Below are 23,296 nucleotides of genomic sequence, written 5' to 3'. Positions count from 1 at the left end.
ACCCTCAACACTAAAGCTCAAGGTCAGTGTTAAGTCCCTGACTTTAAGCTCCATAGCTGGCACTAAAAAAAAAAGTAAGGCAGTAATGTGAAAAATATATTTAGGCTAGTGCCTATCATACAATAAATATTCAGAGAACGACAACAATTATGAGAGATTATGTAATGGGAAGGGTGGCATCAGGTGAGATCTGTAGTCTTGTCTGCTTTTATTATATCTGCATTGACAGATCAGCCCTATTGGGGTAGACTCTGCACATTGTGTAATGTAAAGAAGCAACAAAATTTGTCAGAAAGTAGAGCCAAGAGATGCAAATGGTCCCCCAGTCTTTGGAGCTGGTACAGCTTAGATGTTGTCACAACTGAAAAATAGAGCTATTTGTACGTTTTCCAAACTGACCGACTGAACTAAAATGTAACTTTACCTTTTAAATCTCTACCAATTTAACACATAAACAAGTCAGAACCAGAAAGATATTTAGATAAATATGATCTGATTTTTATAAAGGTTGAATTAGTGTTTCCTTGCTGTATAGTTCCAGTTAGAAAGAAATCATTCTTGGGTTTCACTAAGAAGTTATTGTTTAGATAAAGGCAGACATTCTATAATAAAACATTTTCAAATTCTCTTCTTGCTGACTTCTAACAACATGTGTATCATGCAGAAGCTGTAAATTTGTTATATTATTGCTCACAATTCTTTGTACATTCCATCAGGGATCATACTTTTTTTTTTTTTAAGTTGGTCATGGGGCTTGAACTTTGGGCCTGAGTGCTGCCCCTCAGCTCTCTTTGGCTCAAGGCTAGCGCTCTACCACTTGAGCTACAACGCCACTTCTGGATCATACTTTTTAAGCATCTTTTCTACAGCTAAATTTTGTAATTTACAAATTATCACAGGAGCTATAATTAGAAAATTGAAATAACTTAATATATATTTATATATTAAAATAATAAAAATATATAATAAATAACCATAAAATAAAATATATATTATATAAAATATATTGAATAATATAAAATATTGTATAATACAAAGCATGTTATCAGATATAAAATAACAAACATACGTTTACTATTATATGTTATATAATATATTCTTATATTACATATAATTATAATATATAATATTATTATATAATATGCAATATGTCATATTATAATGTTATATTTTATACTTTATTATATATAATAAATATATTTATATTTAATATAATTATCTATCGCTAATTATTATCTGAGCATATAGTAATATACTATAATATGATATAGTAAGAGAGAATAAAGAGGAATCCTGTTTAAGAAAAAAATATGCTTTGAGAAGCAGCACTTTATTTTAACATAATAGTTTTTGAACAACTAAGATACTCTAATTTTCCCAACATAAGAAACAATACCTTTTTACAAGAATAATTGGGGGTATTTTATCCTCATCTTTCGCCACTTTTTTTCAAAACTATCTGATCATCTATTGGATAACGTAAGATCATTCTCATCTGAATCACTAATACCTACCTTTGAACATCTGTTATAAGCTATTTTTAGGAGTAAACTTCATGATGTGTAAATCATTCATGAAAGTTTCTTGAGTTGAGTTTAGACTATCTTTCTTCTGGGATGTTTTACCTTACTATGCAGTAGTAGATACTGAGTTAAGCAAAGTCATCTTGGCTGATCTTATCATATCATGAATAAAAGTAAACATGACATAAACTAATATTGCAGAACAACTGAAAATGATATTCATAATTCAATTATATTTTCAAAGACAGAAGTTCTAGAATTTCTTTGTATATTTTATTTCTATATTTGTGAATGCACACATTATCCCAATTTAAGCTAAACTTTAACATTAGCACATTTTTTGCAGCAAACATTTTCCTTTAAAAACATTCTACATTTGTATCCCCCTTGAAAACAAAGAATAGTATTGTTTTCCTCAAAATTTCAGGCAATGCTATCAGTAGATGAATGCAGAAAAGTTTAATGAAACAACAGTAAGAAAAATGTCTAATTACTTGGTCATGTCTTGTTCCAATTTTTCCAGGATATCAGTTTTGTTGAGATAGACATTACCTAAAATATGATAAAACAAACATATACCATTATGTCTCCTTTGTCTCCAGTCAATTTCAGCATATACAAATGAATCACACACATTTTCATTAATATTTTGGATTAAAAAATAGGTCAAATTGCTTTGCTTTTAAGCATTATGGCATCCATTTAAATACACCCCAACTGCCTCTGTGCAACTACGGACAGATTAAATGGAATTGTGTTCATCTACAAAAAGAAAATTTTATTAATAAATGAATATTGAAGTATACATAAGTCAGGACCTCATGTTCTTGCTGAGCATTTTTTTGGGGGGTCCTGTCTTGGGGCCTGAACTCTGGGCCTGGGCGCTGTCCCTCAGCTCTTCAGCTCAAGGCTAGCGCTCTACCACTTGAGCCACAGCGCCACTTCCGGCTTTTTTCTTTTTGCTTATGTGGTGCTGAGGATTCCAACCCAGGGCCTCTGGCATGCAAGGCATGCGCTCTACCACTGAGCCACCTTCCCAGCCCCATTGCTGAGCATTTTTTAATAACTTTTTTATTGTTAAGGTGATGTACAGAGGGATTTCGGTTACATATGTAATGAGAACATTTTTTGTCAAACATTCTGCATTTGTATCCCCCTTGAAAACAAAGAATAGTATTGTTTTCCTCAAAATTTCAGGCAATGTTATCAGTAGATGAATGCAGAAAAGTTTAATGAAACAACAGTAAGAAAAATTTTTAATTACTTGGTCATGTCTTGTTCCAGTTTTTCCAGGATATCAGTTTTGTTGAGATAGACATTACCTAAAATATGACAAAACTGCAATCCGCCGATCTGGGAATCATGAGTAGCTATGATTATAGGCAGAAACCACCAGCACCTGGCTATATCTCTACATTTTTTAATTTAAAAATTATCATATACGAAGAATAGTATGATAAAAACAATTGAATGTCATCCAAAATTAACAAATACTAACATTTATGAATTAAGTATGTTAAAAATTCCTTCTAGTAAAAGGTGCCAGTGGATCATGCCTGTCATCATTGCTATTTAGGAGGAGGAGAATGCAAGAATGGTTTTTTGAGACGAGCTCATGCAAAAGGTTCTAAAGACCCTATCCCAGCTAACAGCTAGATGTGATGTTGTTCTACCATCTCCTCCTTGACAAGGACTATAAATAGGACTGTGGTCCAGACCACTCCTTGAAAACAAACAAAAAACTCAAAAAAAAAAGTCACAACAAAACACAGCATATTTGAAAAATAATGAGAGCAAAAGGGATCTATTGGTAGACCACCTAACAAAATCAAAGCTGGAGTTCAAAATCTAATTACACACACACTCAAATTTCTCATAATCTTGTGCCTCCCCATAAATATGTACAACTAGTGTTCTAACATTTTTGTAGATTTTTCTTTTATGTATATAGGTATATGCCACTACAAATACAAATACAATACAAATTTAGGTTAGTTTCAGGTTTTGCTTTGCTATTTTTGCAGAGCTAAGGACCAAACTCAAGGCTTTGCACTTGCCAGACAAGTCCTTTTCCACTGAGCTACATCACTGACCCCTTAATTTTGTTGTGTGTGTGTGTGTGCTTTTTTGCTGTTTGTGTATATGTGTGTATGGGCATGCACTAGGGCTTAAACTCAGGACCTGAGAGCTATTCCTTAGTTTTTTCAGCTAAAGGCTAGCACCCTACCACTTGAGCCACAGCTCTATTTCTGGCTTTTTGCTAATAAATTGAGTTTCACACGATTTTTCTTCCTAGGCTGGTTTTGGACCAACAGCCTTAGAGCTCATCCTTCTCAGTGGCTTGGATCATAGGCATGAGCAACCAGAAACTGTTTCCATTTAGTTTTTGTTGTTGTTGTTGTTGTTTGGGTCCGGTTGTGGGGCCTGAACTCTGGGCCTGGGCGCTGTCCCTCAGCTCTTCAGCTCAAGGCTAGCTCTCTACCACTTGAGCCACAGTGCCACTTCCAGCTTTTTTTTTTTGCTTATGTGGTGCTAAGAAATCCAACCCAGGGCCTTATGCATGCAAGGCAAGCGCTCTACCACTGAGCCACCTTCCCAGCCCCTCCATTTAGTTTTTAAAACATGTAATGTCATTTTACATCCAATGGCCAATTTCCCATGTCAATATTTGAATATACCAATTTTTTCATTTCATTTTTGTTTCCAACATTTTACTGTTAGAAACAATGCTACAATAATACACTTGTGAAGATATACATGTGGCGCATATTTTACAAGCTAGATTATTATAGTCAAGAGTGCTGGACCAATGGGGAGGCACATTTTAAATCTTGCAGCCAGTGTAAAAACCTAGAGTATAGTAATTGAAGGCCTTGTTCAGAGAAGTCTACTTGTCTATCCTATCAGGAAGTCGGATAGGGAAAAAAAAAGAAAAATATTTTTAGAAGAGTAAGAAATGCTATCAGAAAAGGTTTATAGCGTATTTGGAACATGAAGAAGCCCATTTGGATGTGATATAGGGTGTAGTGTATGGATATAGTGAAGTGGACACGTGGGTAGATATGGTAAATGCATATAGATTAGCAAATATTCAGTGGTTTGTTTTGAGTTAAAGTGGATATAATTACAAGTGTGGTTGAGGATAATTTAGCTTTCAACCATATATAAGATTATTAGGAATGGGAACTAAGGAAATTTTGCTATTTTAATTATACAGGAACAGAAAGTCTGAATGAGAAAAGAAAAGAAGGAAAATATAAGATTAAAAGAGGAAGAAGCAAAAGCCAGGTGCTGGTGACTCACACCTGTAATCCTAGCTACTCAGGAGGCTGAGATCTGAGGATCACGGTTCAAAGCCAGCCCGGGCAGGAAAGTCCGTGAGACTCTTATCTCCAATAAATGACTAGAAAACCGGAAGTGGCGCTGTGGCTCAAATGGTAGAGTGCTCACCTTGAGCTGAAGAGCACAGGGACAGCTCCCAAGCCCAGAGTTCAAGCCCCACAACTGACAAAAAAAAAAAAAAAGGAGGAAGAAGCTACAACACTTAGCCACTGATAGAATAAAGTAGAAGGTAAAAGTGATCAAGACCTCAAGCCCAAGCACTTGAAAAATGAAGGTGTCTTGGCCAAAAATATGTCCACCTAAGGAGAGGTGGAAAGACAAGAGAAGATACTAATTAGTTCAGTCTTCAGCATTTTATATCATAGTGCCTAAGACTTTAACCATAAATCTCCAGTAAGTACTCAGAGTGTGGCCCTCCAGTTCTAGAGAAAGTTTACATGTAAAGACTTAGAAGTCATAGGCCAGAGGCTGGAGCTAAATTCAGGATTGAAAAATTCCACCTTCCCTTATACCTGTGAGTACAGGGTGACAGATACAGGGAAAACAGCAACCTCAGCCAGAACCCACAGGGAAAGGATATTAAAGGAGAAGGCAGAATGTAAGAAAGCAATGAAAGAAATACAGAGGCCTAGCAACAGATGGAGGAGATTATTAATTGCTTCACTTTATGAGAGCACCATCAAAAAAGTGTACGAGCTTAAATTTTTATTTAAATGAATTCAGACCTCAACTGAAACATATTTTCAAAAATAAAACAAAATATATAATTACCAGTTAAGGATATTTCTCTTAATAAATTTTGTAAAATCCATTGTGTATTTTTTTAGCTTCTCTATCTACTCAGGAAACATTTATAAATAGCAATAGTTGTCATAAGTATGGTTTACTACCAATCAAGATGCATTTTCAAGTCTAACAGAATACACGTTTTTTCCCCTTTGCTATGCTAGGTTGAATATCACTTACTTAAATTTCTTATGACTAGATACTTCAAATTTTGGATTTTTCAGAATTTGGAATATTCACATAGATTTTTATCACCTGAGCATCTCTAATCCAAGTCCAAACTCCCAAATGAGGTTTGATGTTCAAAGTTTTAGATCTCAGAACATTTTAGGTTTTCAGATTGGCAATGCTTAACTTATACTAATTTTCTCAATTCTATACATAATTGACCTAGAAGATTGACACAAATGGTCTTTAGCAATGGGAGCCTCTGAGTTACTTTCATGGGGTTCAAAAAGTTAATCTCTATATATTTCAGGGCAAAATCTGATCCTCTGTGTTTGTATATACAACTATGACACCCCTGATACCAAGTTCCTTTGCTTCAGCAGGGTCAAAGTACAGTAGTCAGAATAAAACTTGGGCATAATCTACTAACAAAAGAAAGAATGAAAATATACTATTCTTCAGGCCTCCTTTAATCATCAGTTCTTTTCAATCAACCTCTATTAATTGGTAGTTCACAGGCATACATTATTTCCCTCCGCTATGTAGCCTTCACAAAATCTTTTTGTGGAGGGCTGGGAAGGTGGCTCAGTGGTAGAGTGCTTGCCTTGCGTGCATGAGGCCCTGGGTTCGATTCCTCAGCACCACATAAGCAAAAAGAAAAAAAGCCGGAAGTGGTGCTGTAGCACAAATGGTAGAGCACTAGCCTTGAGCTGAAGAGCTGAGGGACAGTGCCCAGGCCCAGAGTTCAGGCCCCATGACCAGATCCCCCCCCCCAAAAAAAATGTTTATGTGGAGACAGGCTTCATAAATTCAAACTTCCCAAGCTAAAATAACCTTAGAGAACACACATTTCAGTAACTTATAAAAAGTTAGTTATAAAAGTAATGTAGGCCAGGTGCTAGTGGCTCATGCTTGTAATCCAAGCTACTCAGCAGGCTGAAATATGAAGATTGTGCTTCAAAGCCAGCCCACACAGGAAAGTCTATGAGACTCAGAAGTGAAGCAGTAGATCATAGGGCTACTTCCCAAACCAGATCAATACTAGATCAATACTAATCTAAAATAAATCTTTAATGGGAAAAGCCAGAATCTCTTTGGGTAATATAGTAGAAGTAGCCAAAGTAGGAAAGCTAACTGTAACTTAGCTTAATTTAAAAACAAATGCAGACTATTAGCTAGTTTCTTTCTTTTAGATGGAGATAAAGCATAATATAGCCAGGTACCAGTGGCTTGCACCTGTAATCCTAGCTGCTCCGGACTCTGAGATCTGAAGATCACAGTTCAAAGCCAGTTTGGGCAGGAACATCCATGAAATTCTTATCTCCAATTAACAATCAGAAAACTGGAAATGGAGCTGTGGCTCAAGTAGTAGAGTGCTTGCCTTGAGCTGAAGAGCTGAAGAACAGTGCCCAGGCCAAGAGTTCAAGCCCCACAACCGACATAATATAAATGTTAATGGTGATCAAAGAAAACACCAAGTGTTATCAACGTAAGTGTTACAGGTTCGGTATGACATGTCTCTCCCCAAAGTCTCAAGTATGTAAGTGTAGGTTTCCATCTCACAGATGTAAAAGTCAAGTATTGGATTATAATGGCTCTGACCCAATCAGCAAATTAATCACAGATGGATTCACAATTTAATGGTACTATTGGAAAGTGATGGAAATTTTCTGAAGTGTAACCTAATTGGAGGAAATAGGTCAATAGGGGCACACATTTAATGGCATTTTGTCCCTGGCCTATTCCAATCTATTTCCTGGCTACCGTAATATGAGCAACCTCTGTAAAACATGTTCCTGTTATAATATTCAGCCTTGTCTGCAGCCCAAAGCAATGGTTCCAAATGATCTTAGATTGAAACACCTGAAGCTGTGGGACAAATAAATCATAATTTTGTTGTTAGTATTATTGTTATTGTTCTGCTCAGCCATTTGGGCTTTATCTCCAACTTGGTCTCACCTTTGCCTTCAGGAATCATGACCCTCCTGCTAATCCTTCAACATAGCTAGGATTATAGTAGTAAAAAACAATGGTTGGACCTTTGTTAATATAGGGTCTTTCTAACATTTTGCTAATGCTGGCCTCTAAATATGATCCTCCTGACTGCTGTCTCCTGAGTAGCTAGGATCTCAGGCATGAGCCGGTGAACCTCGCCCTTTTCCTTTTTCAAATTCTTTCACCCAAGTATTTATCACAGTGACAAAAAAAAAAACATGACAAATACACAAAGTTAGTTTATTTTGACCCACTAGAGATCAGCAACGTTTACTTCAGAAGGTCTGCTCTTTCAAGGCTAGGCCAAGCTCCAGTAGTTGATTAATAACTTACAATTTCCTTCTTTTTTGTAATTGAAAAGGTGATGAGTGGGGGGGGGGGTACATTTACACAAGTAACAAAATGAGTTTTTAAACACTGTTACCCCATCACTCATTTTCTTCAGCTTACTCCTCCCCATTCCCCTTCCCCGCAAGTTGTAAGGTTCATATCCTGCTGTTTCTGATTCCCTTTCCCTTCCACAGGTCGAATAAACTTATATACAAGACACAAGGTACAGAAAAAGACACGAGGTACAGAAAACTAAGAGAAATGAGAAAAAAAAGAAAGAAAAACTATATAAGTCTATGGCATTTTTTAACAGGAGATCTCAATAACCCAATTGCTTTGTGCATAAGACCATATACAATAAAGCATATTAACATAAACTCCAAGATATGGGTCAAGAGGTTTTTATTACAATTTCTTCTTGATAGATGTGTTCAGCAGCTACCCTAAATGTACTGTGCAAAAAAGCACAGAATAATGAGTGAACACTACTCATGCTGTTAGAACAGTGTTGTGTTTAGACTTCATTAAAAAATTGTAGGTTCAGAATAGGCCAAAAGACACAGATTAGGTCTACTCAGCTACTGGACAGTATTGAAATATCTGATTATTCTGAAGAAAACCAGTAAGAGAGCTAACAGAACAGGAAGTTAAAACATTTAGGTGTAGAAGAACCAGTGAATTCAAGGAACATGCTTTGATGAACTATGTAATAGAAAGGTACAAGGTAAAATTGATATAGCAGCCAGTTTCTATTGGCCATGGCTAAATTCCTAGTTACCCAAGGGACTAAGATATAGAGCATCAAGGCCCAAAGCCCTCCAGACCCCACCCACCCTGCTCCAAACCCTTCAGTATTCTATCTCCAAAATAACCTGCAAAGTTATGTTATGGCTCAATCTGTAGAGGTCCAGCCCAACAAGCAACTGCAAGGCCTTGAGTTTAATCCTTGGTACTAGCACCAAAATAAATCAGGGTAGAGAAACCATTTGTAGTTTAGTGGAAAGCTTTGGAAGAACGTAACAAAAGACTTTTACATAGCTCAAGCCTACTATATATTTTGGGGCCCAATTTACTACTTTCTTTCATGAAACTGAAGTCAGCCTCCTTCAATGTGAACAACAGATTCTCAGCATCACAAAATATTGGTTTCCAGAATCTGTGAACAAGTGTCAAAGTTCGAGGTGGAACCCAAATTGCATGAGCATTGATGTGCATTTTGTTGGGGACATATTCATAGCATCAAGACTTCAAGTTTCAGCTATTGATATCTATGGCCCTGGGATGGATCAGCAGCACCAATTATTTATAAGCTAAGTGGCAACTCTATATTTTCAAGAGCTTTCCAAAACAGGCATTTGAAACATTTTTCACTCTCAAGTGCAAAGAGAGTTGTAAGGCATTGAGTAGTTTGAATCTATACTTAAGCAGAGCTGACTTGAAGACTGACAGTGAGATATATGGACCTACATCCCACACAATTACTCTGTGTGTGGTGTGTTATGAATTATTTCTGATTTATTCATTCTCCCACTGTCTTAGGGAGTTGTTCACATCTCCTTTATTATCAGCCAAAAATATTATATTTTTACTTAGGAAGACCCTTACAAATGTCATTGTTACAATATTTTTTATGTATTGGGTTTTTTTTAACTTAGAGCATAGAAGTATAATACTGAAACCATATACCTAGCTCTATTTTTATTCTTTTACTTTTCAGCTAAGGTCTTTCTTTTCCTCAGAATGTGATCATCCTACCTCCATAAACTGGGTTTTTTTTTTATTGTGAAAATACTGTACAGAGGGGTTACAATTACATGAGTACATTTCTTATCAAGCATTGTACCCTCCTCCTTTGTTTCCCCTTCCCATCCCTTCCCATCTTCCCCTCGCCCCCCCCACCCAATCCTCCTCCCCTCTCCCCGCCACCCAATCCTCCTCCCTCCCGCCCTCCCCCCCGACCAGAGTTGTAAAGTTCGTTTTCGACATAACAACTTGTACATCTCATTGTTGCAATGGGTCCACCTGTATTCCTAGTTGGGGTTTTTGACATGATCAGCTTTATAATTCAGTGTGATTGCATGGCTGACCTGAATCATTCATCTCCCAATCTCTACCACCTATGTAGCTGGGATTATTGGCATGAGGACTACACCAGCATTTAAAATGGGTGGTTTCTACAAGTTTCTAGGACATTTGTATCACAAACAGTACTTACTTTGAGTAGCATTTGGCAAACTACTTCCTGCATTTGCAAAGCTATCTGTCATTTCTCCAAATACCAGCATCATGATCGGGAGTGCAGCTCCATGGATAACAGCAGCCAAAGTTCCCAGGATCATATACAGCCTGTCGAGCCAACCTGCATAGCGAAACTAGGAGAGAAAAAAAGGAACATCAGAGGCCATTTGTGTGTGTGTATGTGTGTGTGTGTGTGTGTGTGTGTGTGTGTGTGTGAATGATTTGGTCTCCCTTTAAAATCATTGGTAAATCCTAACATTTTCACAACACTACTATTACTATTCTAGATTAAGCACCCCTCTATCTTTGTTAATCGTTAACTATATAATCAGATTGAGTTCTGACCTAACTCTTCCAATTGGGCTCTATTTGTCCATTATGTGAGATCTGATGAGAATTATAGGTCTTTTCTGAAACTCCAGGAAACACATTGTATTTTTGTTCTGGTTTCTAAGAATAGAGGTTAGTTTTCATCTCACAGGAAAACATGAAATGCCAAAGGAAACCACTGTGGAAACATTCTTAAAACAAAATCACTTAGGTTAAATGCACAAGGTAATTAGCATAAATGTAAAATAACTTTTAGCATAATTAAGCTTTAGTAATGGAGGAGGCAGAGAACAAGAATGAATCCCATTTCAAGGAATATTTTTTTTCTGAGAAGTAAAACATGATCTTAATGAATGACCAGCACAGATCTGCAAATTTCCTTTTATTATAGACAACTCATAAGAAGATAAAAAGGCTTATCTAGACTAGAAAAATGAAAGGAGGAGACACAGTAAGAAAAATGGACTCATAAGTGGAAAAACCTCCCATGCCCCTGGATTGGGAGGATCAACATCGTGAAAATGGCAATACTGCCAAAGACTATCTACAAATTCAACGCAATACCCATCAATATCCAAACCTCATTCTTTAATGAAATAGGAGAAGCAATCCAGAAATTCATATGGAACAATAAAAGAAAGCAAATAGCAAAAAGAATCCTTAGCACTAACAACAGTGCTGGAGGAATATCAGTACCAAACTTCAAACTATTACAAAGCCATAGTAACCAAAACAGCTTGGTACTAGCACAAGAACATTCATTCCTGAGGACCAATGGAATAGAACTGAAGACCCAGAAACAAACCTGCAGACCTACAGCCACCTAATCTTCAATAAGGGAGCCAAAATAATAGGATGGAAGAAAGACAAATGCTTGAGTAAATAGTACTGGAAAAATTGGTCAAACACCTGTAGAAAACTAAAGTTAGATCCTTGTATATCACCCTGCACCAGAATCAACTCCAAATGGATCAAATACCTCAAAGTAAAAGCAGACACCCTGAAAACATTACAGGAAGGAATAGGAGAAACTCTAGGGCTCCTTGGCATAAGCCAAATTTTTCTTTTAAAAGACCTAGAAGCACAACAAATCAAAGAAACATTGGACAAATGGAATTGCATGAAACTGCAGAGCTTCTGCAAGGCAAAGGATATAGCTAGCAAGATCAATAGAAAGCCCATGGATTGGGAGAAGACCTTCACTAGCCATACAATAGACAAGGGCCTCATATCTAAAATATACCTAGAACTCAAAAAATTAAATCCCGCCAAAACAAATCCTCAAAGATACAACTGTCCATAAATAAGTCGGCTAACGACTTAAAAAGAGATTTCTCTGATGAGGAAATAAGAATGGCCAATAGACACATGAAGAAATGCTCAACTTCTCTGGCCATAAAAGAAATACAGAACAACATTGAGATTCCATCGAACCCCAGTTAGAATGGCTCTAATCAAAAAATCTAATAACAGAGCTGGAGGGGATGTGGCCAAATGGGAATCCTACTGCACTGATGGTGGGAGTGTAAACTTGTTCAACCACTCTGGAAAGCAGTATGGAGGTTCCTCAAAAGACTCCACATAGAGATCCCCTATGATCCAGCAATCCCATTTCTGGGAATTTACCCAAAGGATCACAAACAAGGTCATACTAAAGCTACCAGCACAACTATGTTTATCACAGCATTATTCATCATAGCTAAGATATGGAACCAACACAGATGCCCCTCAGTAGAATTCTATGTTTCCGTCGGAAAGAATGACACTGTCCCATTTGTTAGGGAAGAGCCATATTAAATGAAGAAAGCCAGACCCAAAGAAACAGATCCAATGGTTTCCCTTATTTGCAATAATTAGTATATGTCTAGGATCTTAACAGGTGACAGAATAGTTCAATAGCTACGTACATATGACGATATAAGATGATGCTAAGTGAATGAACTCCAAGACATGGACACAGAGGTTTTTCTTTGTTGGGGTTGTTTTTAATTTACTATGTGATTTTTTTATTTCTTTTGTATGTTCTTCCCCCTATAGTATATCCCCTATTGTCACTGTATTTGATTTTGGTACCCTGGTGTTGTATATACATTTATCTGAATTCGGGAAGGGAAGGGGAACAACAAAATGACGAGACAAAGGACAAGGGAGAAACCAATGCGACAGCCATAGTCACAAGACAATGTGTTGGAAATGATCTTTACAGCTTGGGGAGGGGGCGATTGGAGAAGGAGGGAAAGTAGGAGAAAAATGAGGGAAGGGGTAACAAGTTTGACAAGAAACGTACTTATTACCTTACTTATGTAACCCCTCTGTACATCACCTTGATAATAAAAAAAAAAAAACTATTTAAAATGGACTCACAACACACCTGGGAAACAATTACCATTTCTCCTGTATAAATCAAGGGACTTGAAAGAGATTGAAAGAAAAATCATGTCGAAAAACGAACTTTACAACTTTGTGAGGGGAAGGGCTGGGGAAGGGAGGGGGAGGAGTTGAGAAGGGATGGGAAGGGGAAACAAAGGAGGAAGCCATAATACTTGATAAGAAATGTACTCATTGCCTTGCTCATGTAATTGTAACCCCTCTGTACGGTATTTTCACAATAAAAAAAAAGAATAAGAAAAATCAAAGATTACTCAAGTGGACCCAATGTAATCGCATGGGTTAGAGTGTATCCAAGAGGGAAACAGGGGGCTCAGAATAAGCAATAGAAGTGTGGAGTGATGCAAGGAGTGGATGATGGCCTAGAAATGCAAGCTCCCATCTGAAAGGTTAAAAAGGAAGGAAACAGATTCTCCCTCAGAACTTCCAGAAAGAATACAATACCGCTGGCATGATGATTTTAGCCCAGTAAGACCTCACTTGCTCCATAACTGTAGGGTAATAAATTTATCTTGTTTAAACAATTAAGTTAGTATTTTTCTGGGTAATAAATGTATCTTGCATAAGCAATTAAGTTAGTATTTTTCTGAATTATTGATCGGAAATGAACACACAATGTCCAAAGGAAGGCCAAAGCTATGAAGAATCAGAAAGCTGAAAACTAATATATATGAGCCTATGGTCATTCATACATAGAATTTGTCCGGACAACTTATAGTGGGAAGCAGGTACTGATAAGGGTGGGAAAGTATTCAAAGATCAGATGGCCAGAAGATAACAACCTAAAGACTTTATCAATACTAGACTGGTAACAGTTTAATTATAAACTAGCAAACAATCACAGTTCTTAAAAACAATTAGGCATATCTAGACAAAATCTAAGCCTTCCTCCATAATAGTTATGTGTCTCTGTGTGTCTTGAATATGTTCCTTAACTTCTTTGAATCTGTTTCTTCCTGTGGGATATAATGGACATGACATAAGAAAAAGCCATTTGAGTACTAGCCCACTTGATCAAAACTCCAATAATACAGTCCTACTATCATGGTCCCGCTATGTAGCCTGAGTCAGTTAATTTCTGGCCTCTATATAACAACAGGCTTTACCTAAAAGAGATGTTTAAAGATGAAATATAAGTATTTACAACTATGCCTGGCATACAGTACTATGTGTTTATGTGTGTGTTTGTAAATATGTGTATGTCCATTCTAAATCCAGACATTTATTCCTTGACCACAATATTAATAGTAATGTTACATGTCCTAACATATAAGAATTTTGCATTCTAAGTTGAGCACTATGGTTCAAGTAAGTGACTATTTTTAAAAACTGGAGCTTCTCATATCTAAAATCATAGTACTAAAGAGGCTGAGACAGAGTCAGAAGTTATAATCACAGTGACTGAGGATACAGGGAATAGGAAGGATTATGGTTCAACACCAGCCGAAGCAAAATGTAAGACCTCCCCATCTCTACTAATAAAGTTGTGTATGGTTGCTCACACCTATCATACCAGCTATGCAAGAGGCTTATATAAGAAGACTACAGTTGGGCCAGGGGAAAAAATCCTGACACCTAATAAAAAAAATAATTGAAGAGAAAAGGGCTGAGAATATGGTTCAAATAGTACAGTGCCTGCCAAAGTCTTGAATTCAAGTAGTAGTACAGTCCCTGCCTCCCCACCAAATAATGTAAAGTGAAATCAGTCAGGCACCAAGAAACAAAGGATACATGCTTTTTCTCATATGTGTAAGCCCAAACTACTTTATAAGTATACAAAAGTAAACAAAATAGGGTTATATGCGGTATACATAAAATTTTTCACCAAAATATGGTATTTTCAGGGAAGAATTCAAACGTGTAATTCCATAGAAAAACCAGCACACAGTCTAACAAAATGAATTCCAAGAAAGTGGGGGGAGATAAAAGGGAGGAGGGCAGAAGAATGAAAAAAGGAAGCTAGAGAGAATGAAGTCATAATATTTGGATATCCTCCAAATTAAGAAAATTGAAAGGGGGGGAGTTGGGTTGAGAGGTATCCGGGAGGCTGATGAACAAGGTGACTTCCATCAAGATATATTATACTCATAAACTGATTTGTTGAGGGGTAATGCCTTTGTACAACTACGTAACAATAATAAAAATATAAAATATAAAAATATAATTCTAAAAATAATATGCAAAATAACTGTGTAGTCTTAAATGTTAACATGTTTCAACTACCTTCTATTTAGTAAAACAGTATTCTCTTATAGCTGATAGAACAAACAAATAAATATATCTTGCATCTATGATAACTGCATATTGATTTTAACACACAAACTTCATGAATGCATGTGATCCAAAATACATTTATCATTCTACTCTAAAACCAAAAATGAAGCAAAAAAAACCCTTAAGTTATCTAAAAAAATTAACCTACAAATATAGGACTGGAAGGGAAGCTAAACGGTAGAGCATGTGCTCAGAGTCCTCAATTGCACAAAGTAGTCATCCTGTGAATGATTACTATGATTTTTCTCCAATAATTACAAAAAGATCGTAGAGATGGAATAAAAGGAAAGCTGTAGCACAAAGAGATAAAGATGGCACAAGATATGCAGAGTTCTCAGTATAAAACTCACATTGCAGTCTTCCTACCTATAACCATTTTCACATTCAATTTAGAAAAATAAAACTATTTTAAATGGCAATCTACACATTTCTCCCTGCTTTAAAAACATCTATCATACAATGAGGAATTCTAAAATGTGTGCCTCAAGATTTTATTGATTCAGTAGTCTCCTGAGTTCCAGTCACTAGAACAGTGTACCTAAATTCATCTAAGTTCACACTCTTAGTCAATACCATGCATCCATAAAATTCCTGTCTTATTCCAGGTGGGATTAAAGAAGATACTCAAAATAATCACCATGGTAGAAGAAACTGAAATAAAGAGTTAAGGTATTCAATTTTTTTTTATATTTCAGCCCTTCACCAAGAGGAATAATGGCATATGCCAATTCACAGTAATAAATAATCCATTGTTGCCTTTAATTTTATGGGTGCTTTGGACTTCAACCTCAGGCCAATCAGGATTGCAGAGCCATTAAGGACAGTACACAATGAGGAAGGTTCTTTCTAGCCAGATGGCTAAGTGCATCACGAGGAGAAATGTCTGTGTAGGGAACAGACCACTGGCAATATAATTGACTAGGAGAATAATGAAAACTAGGTAAGGAAGGGTAGCTGTTATGGCTTAATTCACATTTCAGGTTATGATCAGCCTTCCTCTGAGAATAAGTTGAATTCTCCCTCTCTGTTACCATATTCTTAATGAAAATAATACACCATATGAAATCTTTCTTTTCTAGGAAGAAAAGGTCAGCTTTTCTAAATATTTTGAATACCAAGTGAATTCAAACTCACCATTGCAAATGTACTGACAGTTGGTTTTTTTTCCTTCTTCTTACTAAAAAACACAGTAACAAAAACCAAATTGATTATAGAGCTTATATTTAATGACAACTAGAACAAAGAAACATATATATATGTATATATATATATATATATATACTATTCAAGACAAAGAAAGCTAATATTATGATATGATTTATGAAGGTTAAATATGAGTTTTCATCTATCTTACAAATTTATGTATTTACCAGAGTTAGGATTTTTTGTATTAATATTTTCATCCTTGTCACTTGGGTATTTCCTAATGTTCCAAGATGAAATCTCTCTCTTTCTCTCTCTACCATATACACACAGACACACATATATCTCTTGAAATGAGAAAAACAGAAACTAATAAAGATTGCTTTTCACATTTATCTTTCAGAAAATCATTCATACTTTCCAGAATTAAGATCATTGGATATTCTTTGTACTGCTAGATATTATTCTAAAACATTTCCTTTAGTAATTAGGTAGCAGTGACAACCAGGTCTTCCTCATTAGTAGCCTAAGAAACAAAGTAATTAAATCACCCTATGAACAAATCTAATTCTGAAAGGATAGAAGTCTGCTGTCCTAGGTGATCTTTGTGGAAATAAATGCAATCTAGAAAGCTATGTACAAAAAGAAATGTCCTTTAAATTGCCTATAAGCTATCATAAAAGGTCAATCTTTATTTTGAGTTTAACTTAGTATCCTGTGTTTTCCATGTGTAAGTGCTTCCTACAAAGGGAAAGCAAACTAACAATAACAAACCAGCCTTATTTTTTGAAGGAATGAAAAGCTTTAGAAAAAATACCATTACTTTGGAATAGGAATATATTTCAATTTAAAAAGCAAATTTAATATTTGTTTTTTTAACTTTAATGGGTCAAAAGAGGTAAGGAGATGTTTAAAGAAAAAAAAAAACAGAGTTAACTAGTATTTGGCTTTGGAGTGATGTTAAAGAGGCACAACTAAAAATCCTCAGGTTTGGTTCTACCCTCTTCTTAGTAAAGGCTCATTCAATATCCTTGAAATCAGGAAGAGAGGAGAGCAATAGCTATAAATAGTTGGTTTTAGCACTGAGCTTTTTATGTTCTAGTACAATGACACTATTTTGGAGAAGTTGTGATATTCTTGGCACTAAGTAGGTCTTCTTACAAATAATTTGTAAAAACTCGAAAGAGGGCACTTTTTTTGTCCTTTTAGAGAAAATAATAGAAGAACAAGAGAAATTGAGGAACATCTTAGGTTCTACCGCTGGAATAAAGCCACAGTTTCAACGACAATGTTTTTCCCCTGACCTCCAACCTGTAAGATAGTACCTCAGATTTCTAGATTAATTAATTCTAAGGAGCTGGGAATATTACTTATTGATAGGACACCTACTTAGTATTTTTGAGATTCTGGGTCCAATCCCAAGCACAATAAAGATAAAAAAATTATATCCATGAATCTTTGAAAAAATAATTTTATTTTAGAATGCAAATATAGATAGTCCAGGTAGTATTATTATCCCATTATGATTGAGTTAAACCAAATAAGCCTCCTTCTGATTTATTGTTAAGTTTTAAGATGAGTACACTTTAATAAACTATATAAATAAAATAAATAATCTGTAGTTTGAAGAAAAGTTTGTAGGATATTATAAAATCAATTTTTAAAAATGAAGGTACCTTTAGGATCAAAATTTTCTTTATCGTTTCTCTCTACAAAGCCTCAACACAAATATAATAATAATTTCAAGATAGTAATTTCAGAATTACGTTAAAATTTTAAAACTAAAAATAGTGTCTTCCATTTTGTGGTCTTTTTGTTTATTTGAAAACTTATTATTTGAGAATTTTCAAATACTCAGAAACTGAAACAATAATATGATTACCATGCAATTTACCTTTACTCATCATTGTGTGATGTTCATTGTGTGATTGTTCATTGTGTGCTCAATATTTAAGTTGTAAATATAAAAATCATGTATCACATCATTACTTCCTAACTATTTAACATTTTTATTATCCAAACTAGGTATGCCACGGAATACCTTATATAGTTGCTGGGTTTTTTTTTTAACTCTGATGTAGTCAAAATTCACACATTACATTTAGTGATTCTATCTCTCAGAAAGCCTCCTCTTTCTCTGATATTGACATTTTTGACGGGACAAAACCAATTGTCTGATTAGAATGTACAGTAAATATAAAATATTCATCAGAATGGAGTATTAGTGTGAAGATGGGAATGCAGACTCCATTATTAATAATTTTGACTACATGTAGAAATTATTATATTGGGATATACTATTTGATTTATTTTTCTAGATATTTTTATAAACTTTTTATGAATGTTGTATATTCAAGTTCCCTCACAGGCTGAGTAACATTATGAAATACTAAGCCAGACCACTTGGTTAGGATGCCAACTGCAAAATCTCTCACTAAGAACTCTGAAGATAATTATTAAATACAATTTTTCTCTGAATATTTTAAGGTCCATTGACAATCCATATTTATTTTCTCTAACTTTTGTATCCTCTTTGATTTTCTTTTCTTAATGGATATCAGTAAGGATTCATCAACTGCATTGTATTCAGTATCTCAAAATTAATTACAAGTGTTTTCTCTGACGTTCAAATTGTCCCTGAGTGGGCCAGCAGAAGTCCCCTCAAGCCTGTTTATATGTCTTTTGATGATTCAATTAAACGCCACTTCCTTACTTATACTCCTATGCTGGCTTTTATTTCCCCTGATCCAGACCTGTTTGATATTAACCATTTTTCTATGGGGTGCTTATTCCTTTCCCTGAGAAAAGGTCTTTGGAAACCAAGATCAACAACTAAGAATACTTGTATCTACTCCTCCATGTAGTGGACTGAAAAGAAAGTATTAAAACAAAATAAAACAAAACAAAAATCCAGAGCTGGACACAGGTAACTCACACTTGTAACCCTAGCTTACTCAGAGAGCTGAGTTCTGAAGATCCAGGTTCTAAGCCAGTCCTGGCAGACAAATCCAAGTTAATCTCCAATTAACCACTAAAAACCTGTAAGTGTGAGTTTGCTTCCAGCTGTAGAGCACCAGCCTTGAGTGAAAAAGTTAGACAAAAGCTTGAGGACCGCAGTTGACGTTCCCCTACCAGCAGAGTAGATATTGAAGTTTCCAATCCAAATTTAACAGGATTTGTGAGCAATTATTTGATATCTACATTGGTTTCTTTTTCTCACACACACCGAAGAACTTAGTTACTAACAATAATTATGAATCTGTTAATTTATATTGTTTCACAATTACGCTTATATTAAAATTTTGAACCAGCAAAGTTTAAATTTTCCTGTAAAGGACAGGCATTATGCTCAACATGAACAAAATAGTTTCTTTTTCTCTCTGTGGTTACACTACCACTTTTTTTTTTAATTGTGAAAATACTGTACAGAGGGTAACATTACATGGGCAAGATAATGAGTACATTTCTTATCAAGCATTGTAGCCTCCTCCTTTGTTTCTCCTTCCCATCCACACTACCAATTTTTATACGATGTCATTGCCACATCGTATAAAAGGTGAAAGACTACCAAAATGTAGTCTTAGCCTCTGATTCATTCATTTCACAAGAGTACAATGTTTATGTCGCTGTTTCTCAGGAGTATGTACTGGAACACAGAGTGGAACTCTAGCAACAAATAGCTCTGGTGTGTGGACAATCAGATATTGTTGGTAATACACAAGATAATAAAACAGCAAAGGATGTGCATAATGGCCTGCGGGGGGCCAGAAAGTCTGGATCCAGAAGAGCCTCATCAAGACAGAGGAGGGTGCAGAGCCTGTGCCCAACGCAGCCAATGAAACTGTTCTGGGCAGGGGACTGTTTCCAGTGGCTGGCTTACTTTTCTGAGGATGAAAATAACAACCACCACCCACTTTTATGTCAGAGCTGGAGCCAGAAAACCGTGTCCAAGCCAGGTAGACTGTGAAAGTGAAACAAGTGTCTACCTCTTTTTGTTGAGCTCTGAGTTCTTCCCTGCTCCATCGCTGTCTTTTGTGGAGTCCATGAGGACCTGAGGAGAAAGCACAAGCCATGAGCGAAATCCCCAGCCCCGCAGGGCAGCAGGCAGCCACAGGGGAGAGATCTCCACGCATCTGCCGCCTGCGCCCAGGGCAGTGAGTGAGTCAGGGCGCTACGTGTCTGCGATGCGCTCTGCCTGGGAGACGCACAGGCTTCCTTTCCTGGGCGCTGCGCCTTAGGCGCATCTACTTGGAAGGAGACGGAGGTTGTAGGTCAAGTTCAGGACCTCGTCTGTGGCACCGCAGCTCTGCGCTGCTGGGATTCCCCTCACCGCGGGAAGTTTCCTCCCTCCTGTCTGGGGTCTGACTTGCCGGCAGGCAGTGGATGCGCTCCAAGCACTGAGTCCGGGCGCTTGGAGAGCACGGAACACGGAGGCTGGAGGCTGCTCCCGGAGCAAGGGGCGTGACGCCAGGCCTCGCGCCCCTTGGTCCCCAAGGCCTGGCCAAAAGGGATCCTTCCCTCCCCCAGGACCCCTCCTCCCACGGGCATCACACCCGGACCCTGCAGAGCTTCACCCTTCTTCGGAACTGCGCGGTCCCGAACCCTGGTTTTTGTTGGCTCGTACCTCCAGTGTTTCTTTGGAATGTCCGCCGGGACGAGGATTTTGGGGAGAGGCTCGGAGTTCAGTGGGAAAGACCCGCGGTCACAAGCTGTGGATGCACTTCTGTGAGCTGGGAAAGCCGCTGCTGAAATGCGCCTCAGCTTCCTGTACCGGGAGGGGTAAAAGAAACTCATTCAACCCCCGTCAGGGGAAGTCTTGTCCAGCCAATCAGCCTGATGGTTCGGGATTGCCCTGGTTGAACTGAATGCTGATTGCTGGAGAAGTTGCGAAATAGGTTGGATATAAGAGGAATGTCCTTTTTTCCGTTGTCGCTCTGCAAAGGGCAAATAGAAGAAGGCAATTTTGCCTGAGTCATCAGGGACTGGTTTACTCGTAGAGATGGGGCTCTCCAGGTCTATTTCTTTGTTGCTTTGTATGTCCCTCCCCCCACAGTATAACCCCTACTTTCACTGTATTTGATGTCGGTATAATCTGTGGAGGGGAAGGGGAAAACAAATCGTTTAAATAGGGATACAGATGGACCCATAGCAACAATGAGATGTACAAGTCGTTATGTTGAAAACGAACTTTACAACTTTGGTGCGGGGGGGGGGGGGGGGCTGGGGAGAGGGGAGGATTGGGTGGGGGGGTATGGGAGGATGGGAAGGGATGGGAAGGGGAAACAAAGGAGGAGGCTACAATGCTTGGTAAGAAATGTACTCATTATCTTGCCCATGTAATTGTAACCCCTCTGTACAATATTTTCACAATAAAAATAAAATAAAATAAATAAATCCACAAATAGTGCATAGGTAGATACACAATTGACTCCCTAAGTATAGCAGTTAACTAAAACTTTCACTGGTTTCACATCTTAGTTTAAAAACATATTTCCACTTGTAGTATCTGTAAAAAGGCTGTGAGACATGTTTCTGCAACAGTCTTTCTTGGGTATGTGTATCAGTTTCTGGAGATTATGTTCATCTTCTCAAAATGATAAATTCATGGAAATAGAAAGGACCGTTGTTAATGTGTTAATAGATGGGCTTTTCAGGGTAGATGTGGTTTTCTATATTATAAAATTTCTATTTAATTGCTTGTTGTTGTTGTTTTTTATTTTGAGGCAGGTCTCATATTGTAGCTGAAGCTCCCCTTGAACTTACTATGTAGCCCAGGTTGGCTTCAAATTCATTATCATAACTTAGTCTCCACAGTGCTGGGATTACAGGTATATATTATCCACTTGGCTCAAAAATACCATTTCAAACCTTACAGTACTTTAAACTTTTAGTTGTCAAATTAATACCCATGATTTTCCCAGGGCATCTGAAATTCTTACATTTCAATATAAATTATTAAACATGTTTAGCATAATACATTAATTACACTTTTTGTATGTTTACTGCTAACAATATTTTTTTCATCCTGTGTCTTCAAATGACTAAAAGTAAATGAAATCTTCACCATTCAGATTCAACATTAATTTGTGTAACTCAACATAAGAGCTTTTCACATTTCTTAAGAACACAGCCTTCTCAGTTACATACACTCTCACCTTACCTAAACATTCAAAACACCTTATGTTTTATTTTGTTGCATACTGCAAAGACATTTTCTCTATTCTATTTTTTTTTTTTGTCGGTCGTGGGGCTTGAACTCTGGGCCTGGGCGCTGTCCCTCAGCTCTTCAGCTCAAGGCTAGCGCTCTACCACTTGAGCTACAGCGCCACTTCCGGTTTTCTGATAGTTTATTGGAGATAGGAGTCTCACGGTCTCTCCTGCCCAGGCTGGCTTTGAACCCAGATTCTCAGATCTCAGCCTCCTGAGTAGCTAGGATTACAGGCGTGAGCCACCAGCGCCCGGCGTTTTCTCTATTCTTTAAAGAATAACACACTTCAAAACTATAATTTTTTTCTTTTCTTCATTACAAATTTTCTTTACATTGGTGCTTTTTTCTTGGCAATATGATTAGGGAGTCATTGATGGCTACTAATTGTTCATTAGTCTTTCTAATGAGATATTAAATTTTCTCTGTTCTAACTCATGCATGTATATAACACTGATTCATTGGTTTAACACCAACTATATGGTCTGCCTGGGACAAATAGAAGCTTTCACTTCTATCACATGCATTTTTACTCTTTTCTTCCTACTTTTATTCTGTTTCTACTTTTATATTA

General features: G+C 36.9%; 1 protein-coding gene across 1 annotated transcript in view; it reads right to left on the bottom strand.

Annotated features, from left to right (window-relative positions):
* Abcb1 (ATP binding cassette subfamily B member 1) overlaps positions 1-21,405 on the bottom strand; it is a 65,362-nt gene extending 43,957 nt beyond the window's left edge. Inside the window, exons 1-5 of the mRNA XM_042684489.1 lie at positions 21,142-21,405; positions 20,504-20,568; positions 16,509-16,551; positions 10,360-10,516; positions 2,018-2,075 (exon numbers count right to left, since the gene is read on the bottom strand). Coding sequence (XP_042540423.1) covers positions 2,018-2,075; positions 10,360-10,516; positions 16,509-16,551; positions 20,504-20,562 — 317 coding nt within the window. The 5' untranslated portion in view covers positions 20,563-20,568; positions 21,142-21,405. The remainder of the gene's footprint in view (positions 1-2,017; positions 2,076-10,359; positions 10,517-16,508; positions 16,552-20,503; positions 20,569-21,141) is intronic.
* Positions 21,406-23,296: the final 1,891 nt, after the last annotated feature.

The sequence above is a fragment of the Dipodomys spectabilis genome, unplaced genomic scaffold, assembly GCF_019054845.1.
Source record: "Dipodomys spectabilis isolate Male_0828 unplaced genomic scaffold, ASM1905484v1 ptg000089l, whole genome shotgun sequence".
Classification (NCBI taxonomy): Eukaryota; Metazoa; Chordata; class Mammalia; order Rodentia; family Heteromyidae; genus Dipodomys; species Dipodomys spectabilis.
This window is presented reverse-complemented; position numbering and strand designations above follow the sequence as displayed.